At 44.0% G+C, this 11,488-nt stretch overlaps 1 protein-coding gene across 1 annotated transcript; it reads right to left on the bottom strand.

Annotated features, from left to right (window-relative positions):
- Window positions 1-9,330: 9,330 nt before the first annotated feature.
- LOC134853667 (trichohyalin-like) lies at window positions 9,331-10,350 on the bottom strand. Its single transcript, XM_063869676.1, has one exon. It carries the CDS (start codon window positions 10,348-10,350, stop codon window positions 9,331-9,333), a length of 1,020 nt encoding a protein of 339 aa, XP_063725746.1.
- Window positions 10,351-11,488: the final 1,138 nt, after the last annotated feature.

The following is an 11,488-nucleotide window of genomic DNA, read 5'->3' as shown; positions in this document are numbered from 1 at the left end:
AAAGAGGATTAATGAAATGAAATCTATTCATAAATTTTTTTCAATGAAATCCGAAACGGACGACGGCTTATCGAGCTGCTCGAATTTTCCGGAACGCCCCTCTTCATATGAACTAGAAACCGGTTTCGTCAGAGATAGAACATTTAAAAGGGAAAATAGGTGAGTGAGATTTCGAAAGATTGCGGGACGTCTTAAATCGGAACGCGGATGTATTTTCAAGACATAAGGCGGATATCGGTTGCTGTAACTTCGTCGAACACGACATTGAACTGGAAGAAGGTGCCGTTCCGCACAGAGAAGGCGCGAAACGAATGATGCCACACAATTCGGAAGCGTTTCGAGCGGAAATAAAAATGTTGCTAGAATACGTAATGATAGAACCCTCAAAATCGCCACGGGCTTGCGGGTTAGTAATGGCAAAAAAGAAAGGGGGCAGCTTAGGTTTTGTTGCGACTTTCGTTACTTAAACGCGGTAACGATAAAAGATGCGTACCCGATACCGCGAATAGACGAGAGCCTCTCCAAACTTGGTGATGCCAAGTTCTTCACAACATTGGACTTGGGTTCGGCCTTCTGGCAGGTCCCTCTGCGAAAGAAGGGTGGAGAGAAAACCGGATTCGCGTGTGAATTAGGGTTGTACCAATGGAAGAGGATGCCCTTCGGCTTGTGCAATGCAACGACCACTTTTCAAAGACTAATGGCTCAGACTTTGACGATTGGGACCAAGAAGTACGGGAATCTCGTGATGTGTTACGTGGACGACGTGGTCATAGCGACACCAACCCTGGATGACCACATTGATCGGCTCGATGAGGTCTTTGGATGCATGAAAAGAGCAGGCTCTAAGTGCAAACCATCGAAATGTGAAATCCCTAGGGATTCAATCAAGTACCTGGGAAGAATGGTGGACAGGCATGGTGTGAGGCTGGACTCGTAAGCAGTAGAAACAGTGTTGACATGTAAAGCCCCCAGAACGGACACACAGCTCCTGAGCTTCCTAGGGTTTGCCAACTACTACCGGGAGTTCATAAAAGGATATGAGGATAAGGTGTATCCGATGCAGAAGCTGATGCGCAACAAAGGGAAAAATTTCGAATGGAACGATGAAGCACAAGTTGCCTTCGAGAACATAAAGCGGGAACTGTGCGAAGCGCCAGTGCTAGGCATGCCTACAGAAAAGGGCACGAATGTTCTTGACACAGACGCATCGTTAGTAGCCATCTCAGGAATATTGCATCAGGAGCAAGAATGGAATGGAAGAATGGTTCTCCGTCCCATTGCATACGGCAGCAAGGTCTTGAGTGACACTGAGATGAAATATGGTGCACCAAAAGCAAAAATGTTTGCAGTAGTCACATTTGTGGAAAAACACCGCGCATACTTGGGGAGCGCTCCCTTTAAGTTACGCGTAGACAACAGAGCGTTATCATGTTTGAAGATCTACTCGATGGATCAGAGTTATATTGGTAGATGGATAGTAAGATTGGATGGCTACCATATGTTAATCGAACACAGGATGCGTGATAAACACCAGAATGCTGACAGCCTCAGTAAGAAAACTGATTTCTATGAAAGATTGGAGCAGAAGCAAGCCAATGAGGCAAAAATAAAGGAGGGATTCTCGTTTCTGGACAAAGAAACGTATGAAGCACTTCCCTTAACGAGATGGTTGGACAAGTCTGGACATCAAATTCCAGGACACCCTGAGTTACTTGTAGAGAAAGCAGCCCCGATAAAGATCCTATGCAAGGAGGACCCGGTCCCCTTGGATCTGTTGCTGTGCTCAAACCTGGTCCAGCAAGAAATCTCTCGCATGAACTTAAACAGCCTCTCATTATTGGATAAAACGGTGCAGGTCACACCGCAAGTGATGCGGATGCTGGGTGGATTGTTAGAAAAAGAACTGACCAGAGATGACCCCGACGGCAGCAGTGGACGGCAGCAGTGGCATCACTAACAGTTAGGGAGAAGGTGAAGATCATGCCATCCAGACGACAACACGAAGAGAACGAGAGGGATTGTAGTAGAATAGTTCAGCAACTAGTATCCTCAATACCACATGAGGTTTTAACCAGTACTTCGTACGGACGGAAAGAACAAGGGAACAATACGCGAAGGAAAACTGTTACCTTTGTGGACCAGGATGAAGAAGGGTTATAGGTAGAACGAAACTTGGTGCAAGATTGTTTGTCCGCGAGCTGTGCAAGATGAGAAGAGCCAGCGATCACAAGAAAAACACTCGGGACAAGAAAGTTTGTCCTGGGAGTCTGAGATAGATGAAGAAGTTCCTGATGAAAAACAGGACCTGGGGAACAAAATTTTTTCCGGGGAGTTCAGATGGATGCGAAGAAGGCACAGACATGATCTGGAGGAGGGTGCAGACTCCATCACGACCTCTTCAACAGATGACAACTCCCAAAACTCAGGAATTGACACCTACTCAGACAGGAACACGAGCTCGGGATCAGAACTGTCCGAACTAGCGATCCACACACTACTAGTGGAAACTCGTGCAAGGTATCTGGATAGAGAGATGTACCAGGACCCTGATAGTGATCGCTACCTCATACCAAGTGAGAAAGTCTTTGACAACGCATCGGATGATTTGGAAACAATATCGGTATCGAAACGTTCGATAAGTCTGTTGCCACAAAAAAAGGTAGTCAGGACTGATCTTCAGCCGTTCGAGCAAGAAACACAGCTGTTGGCGAAAATTTGGTGCGTTAAGATGGAAGAAGACACACACCAGCCCAATGAGCTGAATAGTCACACGAGGGTCATGAAAACATACTTGAAGGCGAGATCTTCTAAGTGCGCAGAAAAATGATCGCATGACAAGCAACCTGAAAAGGTGGATCGAGAATGGTTCTCCGGATAAAAGAGACCTCGAGGAAGACAGTTACCGTATCCTGAGACAGTACTTCATACAGAAGGAGGGGAGGTTATATTTGAACAAGGACGGGATTGTGGCTTGCAAGAGAAGAGAAGAAGACAAAGTCCTATACAAGTATAACGCGATGGTGTTGCCGCAACTCTATCAGACAGAGCTATTATTCAGGTCACATGATCAGATGGGCCATCAGGGGATCGACACAGTGTATCAGAGGATCCTGAAGCGCTTTGAGTGGCCTGGAATGAAAAAGGCATGCAAGAAGTGGGTAACAGCGTGTCTGTCATGCCAACAGGTCAAGGATCCAAAGAAATTGCGATTTCCTTTACAATCGATCGAGTCGTCTGAATTCACGAGATGGTGCAGATAGATCACCAAAAGATATGCATGACAGACAGTTGTGGCGCACTCTCGTATCCTGTAAGATCTAAAAAACCTGGTTCAACATCTGTAAATTATCGGCAATTTAAACAGATAATATGACAATATAAAGATAATATAAAATAAGGCAAACATCTTCCGGTTAACATGTTATCAAACGGTTTTTCAACAATCTCAAAAATCTATAAACATTTTTGATGGCAAACTGACCTTAATCGGACAAACCAGTAGTTTTCAAGGCCTTTTGTCTAAGCAAATCTAATTTTAGCTTTTTCACTTTCGCGCTATAATGACGTCATTATTTTAAGCGCGAACATCTTCCGCGCCCAAAGGAGCAAAAACGGGTGCGAGTTTTACGGCCGGTCGAGTTAGCTCCCCGGAGCGGGTGGTAACTACGGCGGATCGGGCTATGTTGTCTTTTCCGTAATTAAGGGTTTTAATACGAGCAAGAGGGTAGTGTCCCCTTGGGCTGCGTTCGTCAACAATCCACACTAAATCCCCTGTTTTTAAAATAACGTCACTATCGGAGTGCCACTTACTGCGTTTTTTCAGCGCTGGCACATAATCTCGCAGCCAACGACTCCAAATTGCGTTGGCGTAGCTTTGCGCTCGGATATATTGCTTTCGATGGTCGAAGTGCTCCTGGAAAGAGAGAGAAGGAAAGCTAGTACCTTTTCGGCCTAACAAAAAATGATTAGGAGTTAACACCTCGAAACCATCCGGACTTGCACTTACTGATGTTATAGGTCGAGCGTTCAGTGATTGTTCTACAAGACAGAAAGTTGTTTCAAGGACTTCGGGAGTGAGCTTTCTACTTCCTATTATTGCGTAGAATACCCTTTTACAACACCGAACGAGACGTTCCCAAGAACCACCGTGATGCTGGGCTGCCGGAGGGTTAAATTTCCACTTAATACCCTTTTTCGCCAGCTCTGGGGGTGCTTGATCGTTCCACGACTGAATACAATTTAAGAGTTCTTTCTCGGCTCCCACAAAATTGGTGCCGTTATCAGACCAAATGACTGATGGAGTGCCGCGACGGGCAATGAATCTTTCGATTCCCATTACACACGAACTCGTGTCCATGGATGAGACAATCTCAATATGTACAGCTCTGGTGGTCATACATGTAAAAAGGAAGCACCATCGTTTTTCAGAACTCCTCCTGATTGAGACGTAAAAGGGTCCAAAGTAATCAACACCACAGTTTGTGAAGGGAGGCTGGCGGTAACCAAGCCTTTCAACTGGAAGCTCTGCCATCATAGGTGTGACAGTTTTGGCTTTGCGCTTCCTACATATAAGGCAGTGGACTTCAATGGACTTCAATAAAGAGCGAAGGTTCAAGATTGCGAACTCTAAGTGAATTACAGCTCGCAGGTAGTCTAAGAACTGGTGCTGATAGCGATAATGAATATCACTTACGAACAATTTCACCAAAGAATGCCTTCCATCAAGGATTATGGGGTGTTTTGTGTCATATTCAGTTTCAACTAGGCGGCGAATTCGCCCAGTTGAACGAATGAGGAATGCAGGACCCATAAACGGTGCATACTGTGCAATACGACTAGACTTTTTAACGGTTTTGTTGCAGGACAGGAGTAAATATTCCGCTTCAAAAGATTCCTTTTGGGAAATCAACAAAAGTCGTTGTTTGGCGGTTTCTAATTCAACCGGATCGATTATTTCCTTGACTTTAGTGCGGTGGTGCCGGTGTTTCGGACTAAGTCTGAGCATGAAGGCAACCACTCGCTGGAGTTTACGAAACGAGCTGAACTTTTCCCAATCAAATAAAATGGGTTGTTTTTGATTTAGTGCAACGTTTGAAAAATTAGAGGCCTGCTGTAAGCCTTCATTAAGGTCACAAGCGGGACCAGCCAGGCGGATTTTCTTAAGTATTTCTATGTTCGGCTTGAAAGGCCACTCGCAACTTTGCAGCAGACTTGGCCCGTTCACCCAGCTGCTTGTTTTTAAGGACTCCGCTGAGATTCCTCTGGTTCCCGTATCAGCAGGGTTGTCTCCACTTAAGACATGAAACCACTGGTCTACGGTCGTACTTTCTAGAATCTCTCCAATCCGGTTTGCCACGAACGTGGGTTGCTTACTACCTGAGTTTAACCACTGGAGCACAGTGGTGCTGTCAGTCCACATGAACGTGTTTGACACAGGAATGGTTAGAGCTTTGAGACATCTTCCTTCAAGCGGGTAGCGAGTAACGCGGCCTGCAGTTCAAGCTTCGGCATGGAAAGCGCTTTCATGGGCGCCACTCTTGCTTTTGCAAAGACGAAGGCAACTTGTGTTTCGAGTGAAGTTTTCACACGGGCGCGAAGAAAAGCTACAGCACAAAAAACTTCTTCTGAGCTGTCACCGAACATGTGTAACTCAACCCAATCGACTGGTGCGGAGAAGTAGCTGCGCTTTATACTCATTTTCCCTAGAGATGGCAAACCAGAGTGATATCAACGGGTAGCTGATCATCCCATTGTTGACCATGAATGCGCCAGATTTCTTTCAACAATAATCGCGCTCTTACGGTATAGGGCGCTACGAGACCTATGGGGTCGAAAACGGAAGAAACAAAACTTAACACTGTTCGCTGTGTTATCGAATTTTTAAGTTCACGGTTGACACCACGGCTTACGACCAAAGTGTCGTCAATATGGTCCCACTTCAGACCAAGAACATGAGAAGAATTATCCCCACAAGTTACAATTTTTTTACTTTCCTGTTGCGGCGCGCTTTGGGTCGGGTTTAACTCTTTATTAATTTTAGTTACGTTACTTATGAACTTAGTTAATTTAAAACCACCTAGAGCTAACAGAGTAATCAAGTCTTGACTCATTTTAAATGCAACATCAGGGTCCTCAAAGGAGTCAAGGTAGTCGTCCATATAAAATTTCTCTAGAACTGCGGACGCTGCGTCAGGGAACATTGCCTGATTATCCATTGCAGTCCGTTGCAATGCATAATTTGCGCACGTTGGCGAATCTCTCGCTCCAAAGATATGTCTGGTGTACTGGTGTACAACCACATCGGCTGTGGGGTCCTCCCGCCACAGAAAACGAAGAGATGGTTGGTCCTCTGGAAGGACGCCGACTTGTAGGAACATCCCTTCAATGTCAGCCGATACGGCAAAATGATGTTGACGAAAACGGAGGAGAACGAACACAAGGTTATGCAGTAGGTCGGGTCCTACTAGCAACGATTTGTTCAATGACGTACCGTGGAATTTAGACGCTCGGTTAAGGACACGCCTCACTTTACCAGGTTTGTTTGGGTTCACCAAGGGATGGTGAGGAAGATACCACTCGCGTATGCTGCGGTTCGAAAATTTATGGGGAGGAACTTGAATCACGTATCCTTTACTCAAATCATCTTCGATAGTTTTTGAGTATTGATCCCTTAAGTGAGGATCTTTCGCTAAACGTTTTTCCAACGATTTTAACTGAACCAAAGAGGAATAGTAATTATCTGGTAACATGATAGATTCTTCTGCCCAAAGCATACCTACAGCGTATCTTGATCCATCGTGGACGGTGGAGGAATCAAGCATTTTAGCCGCCCTTTTGTCATCGGCTGAACGGGAATCGACCTGTTTGTAGGCTCCGTATGACTCTATTTCATACCAGCGTTTGATTTGACAAGCTAGTTCGGTATCATCCGTATTGCACTTGAAACAAGTAGAAAGGAAACCAGTAGATGTCGGCATTGGGCCGCTCAAGACCCAGCCTATTGGAAGGCGAACCGCGACGGGCGATTTGTTTGGATCGGCCGCACTCTTGAAATACTCCTCAGGCCGAATAGCATGGAAGGAGTCTTGACCAATTATTAAGTCTACATCGGCGTAGCTATACACAATTGGTTTGATGGGAGCAAGGTACGGATACTTGCTCTGTAATGCAGGGATGTTGACGGTATCGGTACCGACTTAAAGTTCATCCTTGACAAATGCGGTTAATTCGAATATGTATTCGAATCCATCGAAGTTAGATGATACCTTCATCTGAACTTGTTTCGTTTTAACAACAGTCGTTGTGTTAATGCCATTTACTGTGAGATCCAAATCTCTTCCTGAGAGATTCAGACATTTGACTAATTTAGCCGATATCCAGGAATGACTAGATGCTGAGTCACACAATGTTAAACAATCAGCACTCTGGAAATCGGTGGAAACTTGGAGCTTGATTATGGGCAGTAACCCTTTCGATGTTATGATTGACGATTGGTCGTTCGAGATTGCGCATTTTACATCCAACGGAACGGGATTAATGTCTGCATGATTCGAACTTGCGTTTGGTATATTCTTGCTGAATGATTTTCGATCAGCGTTTGTGCTCGCTTTATCCGGCTCTGCATTAGATCTTGGTTGACCAGCGTTGGGTCTTGTATGGCTATCATTTTTTTCGGGATTTCGACTAGGAAAAACACGTTCAGCCCCATGGAGAAGTACACTATGGGTGCTAGTGCAACCTGGTTTGGTGCATTTCTTTGCTCGGGGACATTGCCGGAATGCGTGGTTCCCTTGTAAGCAGGAGAAGCACAATTTATTTTCCGCAGAGAATTTCGCACGTTGTGTTGGAGTTTTCTCCTTAAACACAGAACACTTCCACAAGGCATGTTTCCCCTTGCAGAGGATACAAGAAGGATATTGAAACTTTTTCTCAACTGTACTTGTCGAGGCAAAAACTCTCGTTACAGCTTTAGTTTTGGATGGCTCTTCGACTTTGGGTTTTCCAGGCATATTTTTCATTTGCTCATGAGCTTCTGCTTTATCTTTTAACCAATTGTTAAAGTAAATTAGGTTGGGGCGTGACCAATTACGTTTCACGACAAAAAGTGACCACGATTCTCTCATGTTTGTTGGAATTTTCGAAAGAGCTTGATTTAACAAAGAGACGCTTTTCAAATCTTCTTCATAATCAAGAGACCTAAAGACAGCCACTAGACTTGAAATGGTCATCGAGAAGCTAATGATGTTCTCAGAGTTGTGCATTCGAAGCTGCGGGAAACTGGACAACTTATCAAGGTGGGCCGTAATTACATTTTGTGGCTGGCCAAACTTTCTTTCTAGAGTTTTCAGAGCATCTTTATACATTCTTCCACTGTATGCGAACTCTGCTATGGCTGACTTAGCTTTTCCCGTGACTAATGTTTTTAAATAAGTCAACTTCACATCATCACTTAGGGACGCTGCGTCTACAGTACTGCAAAATTGGCCAAACCATTCGTGCCATTGGAGCGGGTTGCCATCGTACTGGGCCAGCTTCCATTCTGGAAGGGGATCCTTCTTTGAGACTGACAGAGCTTGGACTAAGTCATTCAGTGTCACGGCTTGCGGTTGGGGAACTGGTTGCAACGACGGCAATGTGTTGCTAGGATCAGCTGCAAAAGGTTGCTGCTGATATATATAAGTGTTTTCAGCCGATGCGTCGTGATTGGGAAACCCATAGTAAACGGTACCACCACTTGATACGTGGGGGAATTGTTGCTGAGATATTGGCGTTACGGATGAAAAAACACCAACTGATGGGTTTGTGTTACCATCACTTGTTACCCCAATGATAGATTGGGTGACTGCGGGTGTCCACTGTGACATTAGTGGCAAATTGGGCTGACTAATAACGGCAGACTGTCCGCTAAACGGATTGTTCACTGACGCAGGGTTGCTATACACGTTATGTGATAGCAAGTTTTGATTTCTGCAGATTAAATTTGCAGGTGGTTGTGACACAATGGCATGAGGGGTGTATCCAGAGTATTGATTGGAGATGGCGGGCATGTTTCCAACAACTCGGGAATCGTTATTGAAGTTGTTGACGGGGGTATGTTGAATGGACGACAAAGGAAGAGGTACAGAGAAGTAACAGCATACCGGAGTATTGGTAGCTGCTGTTCCAGTTGGATTAAAAAATGATGATGTATTGTTTTCGCAAAGTGTAGCGTTATTGGAAATAAGCAACGACTGCGTTTCGTGATCAGGATTAGTGGATACAGCGTGCTTGATTCCATCGCCATCGCTGAACGAGACGGTTGGTTGATAGGGATAACATTGTTGATCACAATCAAAAGTCCGATTCGGCAACGATCGCCGAGGTGAAGCTTGCAGGTGGTTGTGACACAATGGCATGAGGGGTGTATCCAGAGTATTGATTGGAGATGGCGGGCATGTTTCCAACAACTCGGGAATCGTTATTGAAGTTGTTGACGGGGGTATGTTGAATGGACGACAAAGGAAGAGGTACAGAGAAGTAACAGCATACCGGAGTATTGGTAGCTGCTGTTCCAGTTGGATTAAAAAATGATGATGTATTGTTTTCGCAAAGTGTAGCGTTATTGGAAATAAGCAACGACTGCGTTTCGTGATCAGGATTAGTGGATACAGCGTGCTTGATTCCATCGCCATCGCTGAACGAGACGGTTGGTTGATAGGGATAACATTGTTGATCACAATCAAAAGTCCGATTCGGCAACGATCGCCGAGGTGAAGCTTCCGCTGTGGACACATTTCTGTGTTGATGCGAACCACTTTCTATATTTATACAGTTTTCAAACTTTGAAAAAGACGGAACTATCTTGGGTCCTTTTTGGTTTTCTAATGCATGATCAACCCAATCGTTTACCCTGTCAGAACGACGATCAACCGAAGACGCCAGCTCGAGATGCTGATCTATTTCAGACTCTTCGAGGTATTCAGTTTCAACTATTTTTGCTTCAGCTACTTTAATACGATTTTCTTCGCTTAATCGTTCCATTTCAAGCCGACTTTTTTCGATTCGTAAACGATGTTCTTGCTCTTTACGGTCAATTTCAAATTTAATTTCTTGTTGTTTTCGTTCCATCTCAATCAAATGCTGTTGCTCTTCGATGATGGCTTCCTGTTGTTTCAGTCTTAAGGTTGCTTCATGTTGTTTTTCCAACTCTTCTCGCTTCATCTTCGCTAGGAGCAGCTCTTTGCGGCGTTCACTGGGGGTCAATGATTTCATTGAGCTTTGCTTACTCGACCCGGATTTTGCCGATTTTGATGAAACTTTTGATCGACTAGTTTCACTGACGCAGACCTCTGAAGCTTGATTAGATTCCATATGAGCGCGAGCCTTACCAGTTACTTCATCGTTAACTTTAACTATCCTATCCCACCATGCAGCCAACTCCGTTAATAATTTGCTATGGTTATCGGTTTTATTAGCTAATATCACAAGTTCATCATTTTTAGCTAATGCTTTTTCGAGAATACTCTTGCAAGATTCAATTAAGGCGTTTATTTTTGTTTTCCGAATTGGTCCCTCTAAACTCTCAGTTGTGCGACTGTGAACTACGGAAAGCTCATTTTCTAGTGATGTTCGACCATTCATCAATCGTCGGTATTTTAACTCATTTTTTTCTGTCATTTTGATTACTTTTCAACTTGTTCACTTCTACTCAACCGCTCAACTGCTCAGTTTGAGAGAAAAAAAAGGCAATAATTAATTTAAGACCTTATATTTAGTATTGATAAATTATATTCTGACTCATTAAACAATATCACACCTTAGAGAAGCAATTTTTATTTATTTCCTAGTGCTGCTCAGTATTTCTTCTGTTTCGATTAGCTTGCCGCTTGCGTTTTCCTGGCTTAGGAGTATTTTTCTTTGAAATAATTACTTCAAATTCTTGCTATAACGCCTAAGTTCTAGAGAGGGATCCTGGTGTAGTTCTAAGTACTTTTGTCCTAACTCAGTGAGGTTCTGCTTCCTTCTAGATATCAGGTCTGTTACTATGTTAATAACTAATATACCTGACTCTTTCAACTTACTATATATATCTTCCGTGCCTACACGTTTACAGTAAACGATTGCATAAATATTACGTTTATAGTTTAAAAGAACCTTCTTAAGCTGGTTAGGAGTTAGTGCGTTAAAGTTATTACTACGGTGTCGACTAATAGAGTTATTAACAGCGTCGTGCCAAATAACAATGTCGGTTCGGTTTAAGAGATAGTGATCAAGTTGATACTGACAAGTTTTACGAACGTTCACTGCGTTATGGTTGAAACTTAACCCGGGAATGGCTAAGCACGATTGAGATACACGCTTTTGCGAAGCGGGGGAAAGTTTTTTCAAAGCGTGGTGCAGCGAGCTTGCAGCTAGTATGAACATTTAGTCATTTAAATCAACTTAAGAGGGAGGGAATCAAGCAAACCGCGACCTGACCTCCCGCAACACCCTGAGCTAACAAGGTTGT

The sequence above is a fragment of the Symsagittifera roscoffensis genome, chromosome 8 (assembly GCF_963678635.1).
Source record: "Symsagittifera roscoffensis chromosome 8, txSymRosc1.1, whole genome shotgun sequence".
NCBI classification, from domain to species: Eukaryota; Metazoa; Xenacoelomorpha; order Acoela; family Convolutidae; genus Symsagittifera; species Symsagittifera roscoffensis.
Note: the sequence above shows the minus strand (reverse complement) of the source record. Positions and strands in the feature narration are given on the sequence as shown.